The sequence below is a fragment of the Notamacropus eugenii genome, chromosome 1, assembly GCF_028372415.1.
Source record: "Notamacropus eugenii isolate mMacEug1 chromosome 1, mMacEug1.pri_v2, whole genome shotgun sequence".
In the NCBI taxonomy this organism is placed as follows: domain Eukaryota; kingdom Metazoa; phylum Chordata; class Mammalia; order Diprotodontia; family Macropodidae; genus Notamacropus; species Notamacropus eugenii.
Genome location: NC_092872.1, coordinates 65,644,238 through 65,661,145, shown reverse-complemented (window position 1 = coordinate 65,661,145; position 16,908 = coordinate 65,644,238). Strand labels below are relative to the sequence as shown.

The 16,908-nt window shown below is 37.3% G+C and overlaps 1 protein-coding gene across 2 annotated transcripts in view; it reads left to right on the top strand.

The window, feature by feature from the left end:
- Window positions 1-16,908, top strand: part of COL15A1 (collagen type XV alpha 1 chain) — a 193,837-nt gene that overhangs the window by 155,068 nt on the left and 21,861 nt on the right. For both annotated transcript variants that reach the window (XM_072604723.1, XM_072604714.1), the window contains 5 exons: window positions 5,246-5,291; window positions 7,648-7,737; window positions 7,960-8,009; window positions 8,134-8,235; window positions 16,011-16,155. In XM_072604723.1, coding sequence (XP_072460824.1) covers window positions 5,246-5,291; window positions 7,648-7,737; window positions 7,960-8,009; window positions 8,134-8,235; window positions 16,011-16,155 — 433 coding nt within the window. The remainder of the gene's footprint in view (window positions 1-5,245; window positions 5,292-7,647; window positions 7,738-7,959; window positions 8,010-8,133; window positions 8,236-16,010; window positions 16,156-16,908) is intronic.

The window sequence follows — 16,908 nt, the reverse complement described above, 5'->3', positions numbered from 1 at the left end:
TATGGAGGAATATTCAGTATTATGTAGTGGATATATATGTATGCATATGTATGTGTATATAAGATATACATAAGTATATTGTGTATGCATAAAATGCACAGAGAAGGAAATGGCAAATTGCTTCATATCTTTACCAAGAAGTCCCAGAAAGAGGCACGAAGAGTCAGACATGACTGAAAAATGACTAAACAATAATATAAAAATGCTGGACATATATATATATATATATAGATGTAGATTGTATACTTATGTATATCTAAATATACTTAGATATATATGTAACTTTAGTATGCATATGTATAAATATGCTGGGTATATATAGGATATATGTATAAATATTCTGAAGATGTAGAAATATATTGGGTATGTAAATATAATGATTTACATATATAAAATATACAAATATCCTGAATGCATACAAATATACTTGATATCTAGAAATATATTGGATATATATAAATATACTGAAGATAGATATATGTTTACTATGTACTAGATTTATATCTAGGATACAAATCAGTACTGGATATGTATGTATGTATATGTGTGTATAGGATATATAAATGTATTAGAGATAGATGTAGATATACACATACATACCAAGAGATATATAAATATATCTAGCATATTATGGAGTGGATTTTTGTTGCACTTTGAACTTTACTACATGGCCTCTGAAATCCTTTCCAATTCTGAGATTCGGTGATTCTTTAAAGGTGCCAGTTGATAATAATGCTGTTTCTGAGGCTAGATAAGCAAGCAGACATCTAACATCTCTGGCAATTTTTAGCTGATATTTCAGAACATCTGGTTTTCTTTACCATCAGGCCATCTCCATCAAAGACAATCTCAAGATGTTATAAACAACTAAATGTCAGTCTTTATTTAGTGTACCTAGTTACATATGTGCTGTCAGAAAAACAAAGAGCACATCAGAGATAGGAAATACAAGTTGCCTTTATAAAAGCATAGTTATAACCTGCCTTCCAGAAACAAATCACAGCTCATATTCAAATGAGTTCTATTGCTTTGAGTTATTCACCCATGAAGATTCTTACACAGTCACTCCAGCAGAGGTGGGGTGGGAAGAAAAGGAAAAAGCATTTATATAGTGCTTACTGCATGCTAGGCACTATGCTGGGTGCTTTACAAATAGTATCTTACTTGAGCCTTGCAAGAACCCTGCAAGGTATGTGTTATTATTATCCCCACTTTACAGTTGAAACAGTTGAGGCAAATAGAGGTTGAGTGACTTGCCTAGAATCACATAGCTAGTAAGCTTCTGAAACAGAATTTAAACTCAGGTCTTCTGGGGGGCAGACCAGGTCACTGGATTCTGATGGCTCTGGAGGAGAAGTGAGGCTGGTGACCTGCACAGCCCTCCCTCACTCAAAACAAAGTCAAGTGCAAGTCATGTCGTTATTTCTCTTATGGCATGGTCTTCTTTGGCAGTGAAGGACGAACACACACACACAAGTGATAACTGCTGTTAGTCAGAATTTTCTCAGAAATTTTGGAAATCTGTCATATCTCTTTCATGGCTTAATAAATGCTTATTGATCTGTTATTGATTGGTTGGTATACTTCAATTATTTGAGAATACATTTGAATTTTTAAATACTCAAAAGCCATTCAGAGCTAAATCTAATGAAGTTGTTGATAGGTTCACTGCTTGAGGTTGGGTGGATGATATTAATAAAGTAGAAACACATCTACTTTGCTTTTACCTTTTCCTGTCTGGAAGAATAATCTTCATACTTAAAAAGTCAAATGAAAGATGATTATAAAGAAATTGAAACATAAGATTAGGGAAAATAGAAGACCTGTTTGCTTTAAATAAATTCCAGTCACTTGACCTAGATGAATTACATACTGAAAAAATATGAAGATGTGATTACTGAACCAGCATCAGAAATTTAATGAGAAAACATCGAGAATGAGAGAGATAGCAGAAGATTGCAGATGGTCACAGATTTGTCCTGATTTTCAAAAGGGAGGAGGCAAATACTTCAAATTATATAAAATGAGGCCAGGAAATTTTGTCCTGATGGCAGAAATGCAGGACAATAGTCACCTACTCCAACCTTCCTCCTACAGTGTTTTTAAGTGCCTGAAAGAGGCCCAAATTTCAAGGTTTAATGCAATTAGCCTGAACTAGATGCTAGCTGCCTGGGGGCCTGTTGGGAGTTGAAAATAAAAATGAAACACAGTTCCTATGTTTATCTCCAGACCTAGGAATACACAGTAAGAATTGTGGACTCTGTAGGGACATATTATCTGCATTCTGGAGCAGAGAAGAGGCAGATGGCTTTATTCACCCTGACCCAACAAGAATGAATACTAGGGACTTTGCTATGAAGGTGGGGAGAGAGATGAACCAAAGTTATATCAAAAGGGGATTTTATTTTTCTTTTTTGTAGCTCTAGAGAACATTGAACCCAAAAGTTAGAAGTAAAAGGGGTCAGATTTCAGTAAGTGAATTTGGAGCACAGGGGGAAATTGATACAATTATTTAAATCAATTAAATAATTGCATTTCTTTTCCCTTTTTTGGAGGTAAAGGGGTTAAATGCCTTACCCACGGGTCACACACCTAAGAAGTGTCTGAGCGCAGATTTGAACTCAGATCCTCCTGAATCCAGGCCCATACTCTTTTCACTGTACCACTTAGCTACCTCTGATATTTGCCTTTCTACCACAGCTAAATTACTATTTTCTGTGTTCCAAGTGTAGACTGGTCTCCTGAAGAAGAAGGTGAAAAGACTTGAATACCTTTCCACAATCCAGGTAGTTAGGGGCCAATGAGAAGTGTTCCTAAAGGAATCCAAAACAAAGTTTCAGTGAAAAGAAAAGCAAAACAGAAAACTCACAAAATCCAAGATAGAGAAGGGAAAATGTGACCAACCCTTATTGGGATGCTACAGAGTGGAATAGTGTTCTACAGAAGAGAAAGGAAAGAAAGAGGACAGCTGTCCATTTGCAACTTAAAAATGAATTTAAATTTCTTTCTGATGTCACGTGTACGCATGCATGTCTGTGTGTCTGTGTGTTGTCTGTATAGGTTATATGTACGCATATGAGTCTATTGAGATAGAACATGCAGGGAGGTGTGAATAGATGTCCCTAGAGTCTCTTTCATTCTTTTTTCCAAGGAAGGCTTTAATTCCTGCCAAGAAAGGAAACAGATGATGGAGGCTATAAGGCTGATCAATCTGCTCTCCTCTGAAAGGAGGTACTGAGATAGAATTATATCTAGTCACTTTCTAAATATTATTAGTCTAGGTAAAATTATTTTAGGTTCAAGCAAAAATCTAGCCAGTAAAACCCATTTCCCTCCCAGTTTGATTTACTTATTTTTTTCTTTTGCTCGTTAAAGGGGCTATTCCCTATTTACTTGTTAGAGAGGCTTATTCACTGAGTGGCCTAACCTCACTCTAAGTGAGTACCTGATTAGGCCAAGGTCTCCCATTGCATCCTGGGTCTTCTCCAGTCATCCTGATGAATATTTGATCACTGGATCCAGAAGGCTCAGGAGGGGAAAGTAAGGCTAGTGACCTTGCACAACCCTCACTCACTCAAAACAAAGTCAAGTGCAAGTCATGTCATCATTTCTCTGATGTTACGGACTGCTTCGAAAATGAAGGACGAACACAGAAAGATCCTTTTTATAATCCAAATCATTGGATGAGATGTTCAGTCCTTACATTCATGAGATAATTCTTCCTTTTCTTTGTTTCTTATTGTGGTCATTTCTGCTTCTACTTTCATATTTTTTTTCTGAGAGCTTCCTATATTCCTTATACTAGCTTTCCTTTTAGACTCTCAGGATGTGGAATCATTCCTATTATTTTTCTGAAGTTAAAAAAAAATCCCTTAAGTCCAGGGTAATATGTATATCTATGCCCAATGGTTCCTTTTTGATTACCACAAATTCTAAAGTAACATGGTAACTTTTCCACATGGTTCCCATTGCGTCTACTTTATCAACCATATCTCCTAGTTGGTATGAAGTAGGATCAGAATAGGTGTTCCCCTTCTTGCTTCCATTGCTTTCTTCTGTACACAGGAATCAAGCAGGACTTGACTTGACTTTGGTTTGACTGACAAAGAAGATCAAAGGGAGTATGGGAGTCCCTGAGAACTGAGGGCTGAGGGTCCTCTCTGAGTTTAACCATGCAATCCAAATTTAGGAGGGAGCTGAATATAGCCACTAGGGCTTTTATGGAAGAGGATGAGTGGGAGGAGATATATTTAATGGACTTTGATATAATATCCAATATAACTACTTAGATAGGCATTTTGTGATGGTGCAAATATCATAGATTACTTCTCCCTTCAAGACTCGTACAGGAGAAGTAAATGCCATTGAATACTTGAAGTACATTAAATAAATACAGTAAATAATAAAAAGGCAATAGTAAAATGTTTCTTGAAGGAAAAGATGGCATTGTTATTTGTAGATGCTGATTGACTCAGAAAAGTCTCATCTTAGAAACTCACTGCAGTCTAGGAATGATATAAGATTTTTGACAATGAGAGAATGAGAATTTTATGGAGGTTTAAAATATAATGCAGAAAGGAAGAAAAGAGGTTTGCCTCGCGTACTGGCATTTCTGGATATATTCCCACTCCACAGACTGGTTGCTTTTCATTGGTCCAGAACCAATCCATAGTATATAGGTTACTCTGAAAAAAAAGGAGTGGAAAGCTATCTAAACAGAAAACCATGGGCTCAATCAAGAAGATAAGTTATAGCTATCTCCAAATGTTTCTTTCTTTGTCAAGATGAAGAAGACAGTGCTAAATAATTTGATGAATAATTCTTAAGGATTGACAGAAGTCTCAGCTATATCCAGTTCATTTAAAAAAGAAAAGAAATGATGAGATTTGATTTTTTAAAAAAATATCTATTATCTAAAAGCTTCCAGTTTCCCCTTTTCTCAAACCCTTTAGCAATAAGCCTGGATGCCACAGGGAGCCAGGTTGCATGATATGTCCTTTTACCGAAAGCATTGCATGTGACTGAGACTGCAGGCTTCTGGATGAGTCCCTGAGGATTCATCTAGCACAGGAACCCAAACTAGGAAGTTGGCTGTGCATGTAAATGGCATTTAGTTTGACATGAATGAAGTTTTAAATGTTTGTCGAACTTAATCTACTCCTCTACATGAGATCAGATGTACAATAACCGTATGCTAAATTAATCTATCTTGAATGTAAAGTGCTTCCTTCTTTTCTCTCTTTAGGTCAATCCTACTCATCCTGGGAATTCAGAACTAATAACTTTCCATGGTACTCACTCTTTGATTCATTTTATATTTATCATGTATGTTTTTGCCTTCAATAGCCAAGAGAAAAAGCGTTTCTAATTGTTCGATGCACCTAGAAGGAATTCAATGAATGGCTATGTATTTCAAAGGTCTCCTTGGTGGGGGTGGGGGTGGGGGAGGGAACCACATAACATTTCCAAGCAATTACAACACATTCCTCTCTTCTTTCAAACACAGTTCAAGCTCTACCTTCTACAGAAAACCTTTCCTGATTCCCCCCCTCCAAGTGCTCTTGTTTCCAAATTTCTTTGTATTGAACTACCCTTGTATATATTTGTATAGATTCTCTAAACATTGTGTGTATATACACATGTGTGAGAGTACATGTATGATGGGAGAAGTTGGAAGTAACAGCTGGTAAGATCAGGAAAAGCCCTCACATAGGAACTGGTTGTAGGACTAAGTTTTGAAAGAAGCTAAGGGTTATAGAAGGCAGAAGTGAAAAATGAAGGAGTACATTCTAGGCATGGAGGAAACAGTCTTTGCAAAGGCACAGAGATAATAGGGAGATGGGAGATAATGACAATTGAAAATATACCAGCAACAAATATTAAGGAAAATAAACTAAGTGTTGTCATGCAACCTACAATTAAAAGGGTCCAAGGGACCAAGTCTATTCTTTCCCCATCAGGTAAAGTGGCACAATGGGCATTTACTCATCGGGTGGCAACATCTCGGAATATAAAGCAGAATGAACTCATTTAAGTTTATCTAGACATAAGTGTACTCCATTAACTCATCAAAATTTTTAAATGGTTGAATATTTTCAAAAGCAAAATTCTTTACCTCAAAACTAAAGCATGAATATTTCCTCCAAAAGAATTCCATTGCAAGTCAACTCACATTAGTGTTCAACCAAATGAAGTATTGAAATTACACTGTTCAATGCAAATTGTAATATTTTCCTCCTTTTTGTGCTCTGTACATGGATAAACACTTATATGGATCTATGACCTAAAATAAATCATTCTCTGAACAACTAAAAATTTTAATGAAAATGGAAACTATGACTGAGAATTCCATTTACAGAAATATAGGAGCTGGAGTCCTAAGACCAGGATTCATAAACCAGCTCTGTGACAAATCATTTTCTGTGACCTTGGGCAAGTCATTTCATCTCTTCCAACCTCAGTTTCCTTATCTGCAAAGTCAAGATGACCTCTAAGTAGTCCTTCCTATGTCTTTATAGTCTCCCTACCTGTCTCTATAGTGTGCTTGAAAAGTTTTACGGACACCGAACTTTTGTAATTCTTCATATTATGCATTACGAACGCTGACTATAGCAAAGGATCCCCTAGAGAATTATTCTGTAAAGAGAAGACTTACTTGTAACAACAACAATAATAATAACATTTTGCACACATTCATTACTTCATGAATTGTAACAACTCTGCAAATTAGATGAAGAAACTAAAACTTTTAGTGGTAACGTAACAGGGCCAAGCTCACATAGCAAGTGATAGAGCTAGAATTCAAAACTAAGAATTCAGAATTTTTCTAGTGCTTTTCCCCACTAAATCACACTCAATCTTTTTTTTGGGGGGGGGGAGTTATTTTTGTAAATCCAGACTTTCACATACAAGGAAATCTTTGTTTATATATATATTACACATATATCATATATATGATATATATATGGTTGTATGTCATATATGTGTGTGTATATGCATATACCAATAAAAAACCAAATATATATATTCATACATATACATATGTATTTGGTTTTTTCTTATTGGTGTCTTTTGTTTTCATGTCATCTAAATTTCCAAATATATCCTCTCCTTCTCTCCGCCCACCTTTCCCCAGCCTAACGGACCATCTTTTATAACAAAAACCAAAAAAATGTAAATAGAGTAGAAAAAAAAGGTAGCTCAACAAAACTTAGCAACACTATCAATCAAATCAGAAAATCCACCTATGCAATGTTCCATAACTATGACCTCTCTCTCTCCCTCCTACGCCCCCCCCTCCCATGGCAAAGAAGGGAGGGCAGTGAATTTTCTAATCTGGGGGTATGTAAGAGGAAGCAGGATAAACTTGGTCATTCTGTTATTCTTATCATTGTTCAGTCTCTTTATCCTTTTCATTTGTATTGTTAGAGTCATTTTATATTGATTTCTTGGCTTAGCTTCTGAATTCTTCATATTTGTCATTTCTAATGTCAAAGTAATAACCCATGAAATTCATGCAATGCAATTTTTAAGCCATCTCTCAATCCATGGGCACCTGCTTAGGATGTCCTTTTTGAAAACATCACCATATTCTGTAACCATTTCATAAAGAATTAAAATCATTTTCTGTATGTTTTAAAATGTCAGGCGTTAAAGGAGAAAAAGGCTCCTGGGGCCTACCTGGGCAACCAGGCCCAAAGGGTGAAAAAGGAGATGACGGTGAACCAGGACCACCAGGTATTTTACGTGTTCTCTTTTAGACTATATTATTTTCCTCTTATATTCTGAGAAATGCAACTGAGGTAGGGTTGCGATTGCAATCACTATTAACCCTTAATGTCAAGGTTGACATTACATTCTAGTGACATACAACTAAAAAAATTAAAATGTTTACCTACTGGGAGATTTTTTAAAGTATTTCTGAAATAGAAATTAACCTTTTTCAATGTTCTCTTTCAGGTCCCCCAATTCCTGTTACATACTTGAAACACTTTATGGATAGAATGAAGGTACTTAGTTCTTCATTTAATATTTGTCCTCTACCTAACTACCATTACTTAAGGGTTACTGGGCTTATGAGTTTTGGCTCATTGTGTTCTTTATCCTTAAATTTCTCATGGTGTTTTCTTTGAGGGGGAGTCTGGAAACAAAGGGATCAAAGGTGAAAAGGGAGACTCCAATGGTGGATTTTTTATGCCTGGGCCCCCTGGACTGCCAGGAAGTCCTGGACAAATGGTAAGTAATATCCCTTAAAGATCATATTCCCATGATGAAGTCAATTTTCTCATTGGAAGTTATATATTGCATTAGCAATAATTAGAAATTAGGTCAAGACCTAAATAGATTCACAATCTCTTCAGTGTGAAGTATTTTCTCTGTCTGTGCAGATAACAGTCCCTGCTGTTTTGTTCCGTGTCCTTGTCTGTCTGTAAATCTTCTATAGAGGATTTACCTAATGCCTAGAAATTTCACCACAGTTCTCTTAATATCATAGAATTATAGGATAATAGATCTAGAGCTGGAAGGAATATTAGAGACTGTCCCCTCGTTTTATAGATGGTTACATGACTTAAACTCTTCCTGAGTTCAAATCCAGCTCTCAAACATTTTACTAGCTAGCTGTGTGACCCTGGGCAAGTCACTTAACCCTGTCTGCCTCAGTTTCCTCACATGAAAAATGAGCTGGAGAGAGAAATGGCAAACCACTCCAGTATCTTTGCAAGAAAACCCCAAATATGGTCACAAAGAGTCGGACATGACTGAAAAACAACTGAGCAGCACAGAACAGCCTATATGACTTGACCAAGGTCATACAGATAACTTGCAGAGTCAACTTTCAAACCTACACCCTCTAATTCTGAATCCAATCCTCATTTGACTATTTTATGGACTCAGTGCAATGTTTTCTATCCCTCAGTTTCATCACTTGACTAGTTTACCTCCTCTTCTGGTCACACATGTCTTCAGTGATATGTTTTGGATCACTTCCAGCATACAAACCAAGGCCTGGTAATATGCTATGGCTCTTTTATCCATATTTCTCCATTGCCTTTTGTGTCCTGTGAAATTTTTCTTCTTCTGAAGTTGTGGTGTTCCCTGATTTCCAACAATGTACCATGACCCTGAGAAAAATGGTGGTTTAAGAAAAAAGGGCAAATGGTTTAGGATTATTGAATTTGAGGGAACCAATAAACCCCAAATCAGAACTCTATACAATAAAACAAAACACCTTAACCCAAAGAAAGTGAATTAGGATTAAAAAAGATTCAAATATAATGTCAGACTAGTTGCAGAAAAAGTGGGGGTAAGAGCACTCAATACCATATAAGTAACTATTTCATAGTTAAATAGAATTTCTAGATATAAAACATGAATCATTTTCCCAAAAGGAACTGGGCTAAATAACTGCGTCAAACTGAAACTAGACAGCAGAGTCTAGACCAAAACTCATAGGCTTCCTCTTTTTGACTACTTACTATGTAATTTACTAGGCCTTATCATTGCCTCTAACTTTATCCAGTCCTTTAGTCACCAAGGTTTGCTAGCTGGTTTCTATTCTTATTGCTATTTTCTGGGCCATCCAAAAGTCTCCGTCAGATCCGTAGAGTCTGAAGCAAAATTCTGAATGTGGGAAACTTGCAAAAGATTAACCGTCAAATAATATTTTTAGAATGCCATTCACTTGCTCTAGAAAGGAATGGTGGCAATTATCTGTAGGTGCAGGCAAATACTCAAATTTACTGCTACTGATAGCATAAATCCACATTAAAAAGAAAAAGTAGATAAGAAATACATATTTCTCAGATAATGAGATGCAATTGAATAGATAGATACCCCAACGAGTGAATCTATGGTTTTCTGTTATGAACTGGACAGATACTGCGTATAGACAATAAAATGAGTCCAGAAGTGAATAGGAGGAGACAGGGCAGGATCATATCAAAGAAGCTGCACAGAATCTCAGTGCTTCAAGGTGCTCATCAACTTTAAAAAGTCCATATTTTGAGTATCGGGATTTTCCTTAATGATGCCCATAGTCATAAATCATGTAGTACATTGGCTTCAGAAGAGCCCAAGCTAAAGATGATACAACGAACAATGAAAAGATACACAGTGGGTATAAGAAGACTGACTGTAGCATATTGTCGGTAATGACTTATTTCACAGCCTAAAAAACACATTCCACAGTATGTCTTAACAGGAAGTGGGCCAATTATGTAGCAAAAGCAAGAGATGACCCAACACAGTGCTAAGCTTAATTAGAATTCAACAAATATAGGTTGATTTGTGGATGGCAATGGAACAGGATCCAAATTGCTGAAAATGTTGCTATCCCTTCCCATTTTAAAGGGAGCAACACATAAATACCATACTATATGTTAACATTTAAAAAGTTGTTGAGTTCCTTCCTCCTACTCTCCTTAGAATGGTAGTTTACCTTGTCTGTGTGTCACCCAGCACGGTCCCACAAATTGGTTACCAAATAGAGAATGGACAATATGCTGTTGTGGATTATATACAGAAGATCCCTGCTTGGGTATGGACTGGAACTTGATAGAAAAGTTGAGGGGTGCCCAGTCAATGAGGGTAACTGAAAAGGAGCAATCATTTTCCAAACACTGGGTCCACGTTACCAAATCTAGCAGAAAACAGGATTGGGAGGATATAAAACAATCAAGTTAGTGGTTTACCTTTTTAGTTTCAAAATGTCAACATTAACATTGTAAAAGTATTCACAAAATTTGTGCATATATAATTTAGGATGAGTCACATAGCTTAGGAACTTTTACAGTTACTTACAATTCAAGATATAATCATGATCATCAAATATTCATTTGAATATCTGCAACACACAAGATATCATGCTATTTTCTGGAAAAATAGATAAGATGGGTCTCTGTCCACAACAAGTTTATAGGCCTCATAGATAAAGAATATGGCAATACTAGGTGGTATATGTTAAGCCCCAAATAAGTGGCATGCCCAATTACTGCTGCAGCAGCTGGCAGGAATGAGTGGATGAAATTCATTTAATAAGTGCTAAATTTAATATGTTAAACACTGAGTTAAATGTAGGGGTTCAAATATAAAAAAAAACATAGTCCCTACTCTCAAGAAGTTTACAATATAAAAGAAGGAAAAACATATAGAGGGAGTGATGACCAAGGAAAATGACTGGGAAGTCACAATGGAGGCATAGGGTAGTTGATTAACATGCTCTTTCCATATGCAAAGTTCTTATTGATTTTCTTACTGTCCTCAGACCAGGGGATTGATCGTAAAATCCTACAGCTAGAGCTAGGAAGGACCTCAGAGGCCATATAGTCCAATCACCTCATTTTATAGATGAGGAAACCATGCCTTTGTAAGATTAACTTGCCCAAGATCACAAGGGCAACAAGTTTCAGAGGCACGATTAATAAGGGAAACCAAGCTACTTCGACTTCAAAGCCAGGGTTCTTTCCACAATACCAAAAGGGTACATACATACAGGGCAGCAGGGTAGTTAGCAAGAAAATGACTGGCATAGATTGGAATTGGAAACACAGTCTTCTCAGCCACTGACTAGAGTGAGCTATACTCACTCACTAAGCAGATCAGATCAGCACTAGGGCAGAGTCATCAAAATCCAGCCAGGTACTAAGGCTCATGTCCCTTTAAGCACCAAGCAGACAGGATTCAAGAGCTGCCTAGGGTTGTTAAAAGGCAGTTGAACCTGCCAAGGAATATCCATCTCCATCTGTCTCTCTGATTTCTTTGCACCACATGATCAAAAAAGAAAAATGAGCTAACATATGTAAAGTGATTTACAAACTTTAAAGCACATGTATTAGTTATTTGTGTTATTATTATCATTGCCTTTGAGACAACTCATTCTCTGCTAGACCCTAAATGACTTTTTTGGTCTTCCTCCCACCTTGGATCTTCTCCACAGCTTAGTTATCCTCCTATCGCCTCTCACTTTACTTACATCGCTAATGAGAAATAAGTTGACTCATTGGCAACTCCATGTGATCTCTATCTAAATTATAGAAGATTTATTACTTCCATTTCTACCACCTCTAACTGGGCGTCAGATGTGGGACCATTTCTGAAAGCCCCAATATTAGCATCTCAGGTAATTTCAATATGCTACAATTTGGACTAAAAGAACAATCCTTGCATACATAGAGAGTATTATGGCCTCTTAACATGACTTTCAGGCTGAAAACCTTATGAGAAAATTTCCATCTTGCCCATATGACCTGCTAACAATTAAATATAATTAATAGCAACTAGCTGCCAGCAATTAACTAAGAAAAATGGCACCCTGTAGGTCCAGGCTGAATTCTCCAATAGAAAATTCAACTCTTCAATAAGAGTTCAGGCGAGTGAAAGCCTGCGCTTTCTTTACTTCACCTGGGCCTAGGTCTTCTGCACAAATTCAAAGGCAGGACAGAGGGGATGCCCAGTTCCCCAGTCTATCCAAAATTATATGGACCTCCAGGCAGAAGCTTTCTCTGTCAATTGCTTTAAAGTGGATTCTTTATTAAACCTGTCACTGAGCAAGCTGCCAGATGAACAATACCACATATTCACAGCCTTTTTTTGGTTCTGGGTCCAGGAGTTCTAAGGAGTAATCAAGACCCCCACTGAGAGAGCTGATGGAATTTTAAGGCTAAAAATTATTTCAGAAGTCAGTTAATCCAACCCAAATCTGAAACATGAATTTCCTCTACACTTCTAGCTAGTTGAGAACTGAGTTTATGAGGACCAAACATTTAGTATAGATGTGTGAAATGAATTTAACATTATCCAACTGTGCCTTTCCTTTTGTGTTGCCATACTGATTCCTTGCAGCAGAAAACCACTTGCTTGTGAGCTTCCCTAGCTGCCCAATTAAACACACTACCTCCTTTTAGCCATCTTAAGATAGCTCGTGTATGGTTAGCATAATGAAAATGTGTAATGTGTGAGGTTTACAATCCCCTTAGTGGGATTGCTTCTCACGAAATTCAGTGATATTTGGTTGCTTCACATAAAACTGTAATTTCTTGTAAATTACATAATATGTATTTTGGTGGTTCTCGTGTTATATCTTAAGAAATCATGGACAGTATCGGGGATGGAGTCTTGACTTGTGATTTTATTGGTCTAACAAACTCGTAGATGAGGAAGCTCCTATCAGCACTGGTTAGCGCCTTTTCTGAAACTTGTTGCCTTGGACAGTTGCTTAGAGCTCAGAGGTGTCCAATGACTTGCCAAGGGTTACTTTGCCAAAACAAGGCAGAAGTAGGTCCTGAACTCAAGACTTCATGACCATCTCTCTAGTCACTTCATTCCTTTCATAGGCAATGTAAGCGTCTTGACTCTTCAAGTCTGTGCAAACCATGATATCTGGAGAGATGACCAGAATGACTGGTCTTTAAAATTCTATAAAATAATTTTGCATAGTTATCTATCATCTATCAAAGTAGTGTGACACAATGGATAGAGTTCTGGGCTTGAAGTCACAAAGACCCGGGTTCAAATCATGCCTCAGACATTTAATGGATACAAGACCCTAGGCAAGCTAGTTAACCTTGATGTGCCTCTGGTAACTTCCTAGGATTTATCTATGAAGTCAAAGATGGATTGCATTCTGTATCTGCCTGGAATTTTCCACCCCAAAAGATCCCTACATTGATGGAAGCAAAGATCTTTCCACGATTCCATTGTATTTGTATGCATTATCTAATTACAGATTGAAAAGAACATACTTATTTCCAATAGTATTCAAAATCCTGTCCCTGTTTCTATTTTAAATTTAGTAAAGACTGAAGAGTATATTATTAAATAGATGCATTGCTACACATTCTCATTTCGTGCCATTATTTTTGACATCTAATATTGCTGATAAGTAAATAAAATGTTCATAAGAGTCTGCAACTCATGTAATTTGACAGATAAATTATTACCTCTTTTATAAATAGGCAAACAGGCTGATAACTGGGATGGTTTCTCCCAATAGCTCCTTTTGATTTCACAGAGAATGAAAAGAAGTTGGGGAGGGGGAAGAAGCTGACTCATTCCTCTCTTTGCTGTCAGGTTAAGGATCATGTAATTGTTTACTCTTGTGGATGCTTCAGGTTTTTAACTGGTACATAAATTACCTGGAGAAAGTTTTCCCCAAGCTTCCTTTTTTAACAGTTTCATATGAGAAATGCCTCTTCCTGGGTAGGAATCAAAATCTAAAGATTACAAGTATTTCTTCTTTTGCTTAGCCCTAAAGTGGGATATGATTATCCCTTCTTAAGCCAATTATTTTTAAGGAGACTCTTAAATCAAGAGCTTCTATTGTACAGCAGTGAACTTTTAAGTTTTAAAAAAAATCTATCCATCATTCTCTGATGGGGTTAAGGGAATGCTACAGTTTCTTTTTTAATTAATTGTTTTAACTTCTAGCGACAAGTGTGTAAACACTCATAGATTTGAACAAGAACAAAATAAAGCTTATACGAAAAATGAAAACAAGCGAAGTAATATGCAAAAGTGATTGTAATTATATGTGAAACCAAATACATCCATTATTCCCCAATGTTATATGAAACAAAAGCTACGAATGTTCATTTAATAATGTAGAAACAGTGGAATGCAATAATGTGGCATAATGGATTGCAAGCTGACCTCCAAATCAGAAGGCTTGGGACAAGTTCTACCTTTGACACGTACTGTCTGGGAGACCTTGGACATATCACTTAACCTTCCAGTGATTCCAGCAAACTTCCAAAGTTCTAAATCACAAACCAGTGAGTGTGGGAGAGAGAGAATTTCTTTGTCTGGCATTTCTTATACCGATGAAATCGCAAGTGTAGACCAAAAAAACCCCTAACTATTGAATGTGAGTCTCAGTTCTTGTCAAATGTTGCTGCTTTCACTTGCCAAGTTAGAATTAGTGTGTATGGACTGCTTTCTGTTCCTCTTTCTTTACTGTTTTCTTTCCATAACATGCAACACTGACCACTTGGGTCTCCACTGCCTGGAAGCCAGGTGTGTTACATTTCCCCCCTCTTCCTGGTTCTCTGATACCCTTAAGGGGGACTGAGGGTGTGGAGGTTCTCTGAAAATCACTTCAGCCCTTACTACTGGCCATTCCCCTAAGGGTTTGGGTGGTCCCCTGTAGCCTGGTTTCATGTAGCCACTGTCTGATTAGCTTTTACAAAGGAATGTTTACTTCAAAAGGCATAATAAAAATGTATAGAAATAGCATAGCTCATTTCCTAGTTCTAAGCCCCCAAACCAACTTGGGTTCCAATCTCAGGCACTCTGACTTCTTAGGGCTTCCCTACTGGCCCATCTGCCTGTACCACCTGGACTGCAACTCTGGCCCCAGGGTCATTAGAGCTTGAACTTCCCAGTCTGGTGGGATTCATTCTAAAACGAAGGATAAACCAAATAAAAGCAAAACAAACACCCAGCCCATTTCTCAGAACCCGGGTAAAAGTGAAGAAAGGGGAAGGTTCCTCCCTCCTCCTACTTCAGTTCACAGTGATACCCAAGGGTAAACTGGGATGTTCACTCCTTGGATGTAGCAGAAAGAAATGCCCAAGAAAGAGAGCAACTGCTTCAATCTAGTCAGTTCCTGCTACGTAGCCAACCAAAGGAGGTTACTCACCCCGCCATGTCTTAGAGGAAACATGGGGAAGCAAGGAGCCTCCATGTTAGGTGATCCTGTTCTTTTGCAAACATAACAGCTTAACTGGATTTCCTTGCTAACATGTGCTATCCCTCCTGTTACTTCAGACTCTCTGAACAGTCATGTTAAGCACTAATTAATACAAGTACCTGGGATGGTGCTTGACCACTGTCAGTGTGGAGAAAAAATAATTTCATGAGGTCATTAATGAATGTTTAATATCATGTTTCTTGTGGGAAAGGTAGGTTTTTAAGTGAGAAATTCAAAACCGTTTCCTTAACAGTTACTCAAAAGTCAAAATGTCAAGGTGATTAATTGTATCCTTTCCTCTGTCTCTATGGGTTTGCCTTATTAGGGCCAGAAAGGTGATTCTGTCATTGGGCCCAGAGGCCCTCCTGGGGCACCAGGTTTGCCTGGGCCCCCTGGTTATGGAGCTCATGGACCCCCAGGACCTCCAGGACCCCCAGGGCCACCAGGACCTCCGGCAATATTGGGATCAGGTTAGTAAAAGTAATCTTTTCTTACATGGTTCATTTGGTCTTCGTATCTCCAGTGCCTGGCACACAATAGGTATTTAATAAATGCGTGTTGTAGTAAATGGATGTTCTGCCTATCTTGTCTTTGTTAATGTCACTCTTATAGTTACAGGTGGATTAAATAGTCCATTCTATCATGGACAGTCATATTTTTGTGAGAAAAAGTTTCTCCAAGGACTTTCAGATACATAAAGCTTAGAATAATTTCATATTTTTATGCCAATATTGGCAATAAAATTTACATCTTCCCTGGCTATTTCAATTAATTTTCAGATTCGAGTTGGTTTAGAGTGAAAAACATTAGTATAGCATGGATCCACTGACAACATATAATCTTTTGCCTATTTTTTCTCTCCAAATGTGTGTATACACACATACATATACATATATGTGAATACACACATCAGCAAATGTAGAACATCCTCTTAACTTTCCACTTTTTTTAGCAGCTTACAGATGTCCTAGACTTCCTTTGTATCTAGATAACCCTTCTTTAAGTTACAGCAAGAAAAATGAAAATGAAAATAATAAACAAAAGTAACAGCAACCATTAAGTAACCCACAAGGATGACCCAGTCACTTCCTCTTCAGCAAACTGTGGCTCAGAGCTCAAGGCTGAAGTGCAGTTTGCACTAGGACTTTCTAAACAACATAATTATATACTGCTCAGCTCCTTCTATTTTGAGAAAAGCAGGGGGTTTTGTAAAGTACTATGCA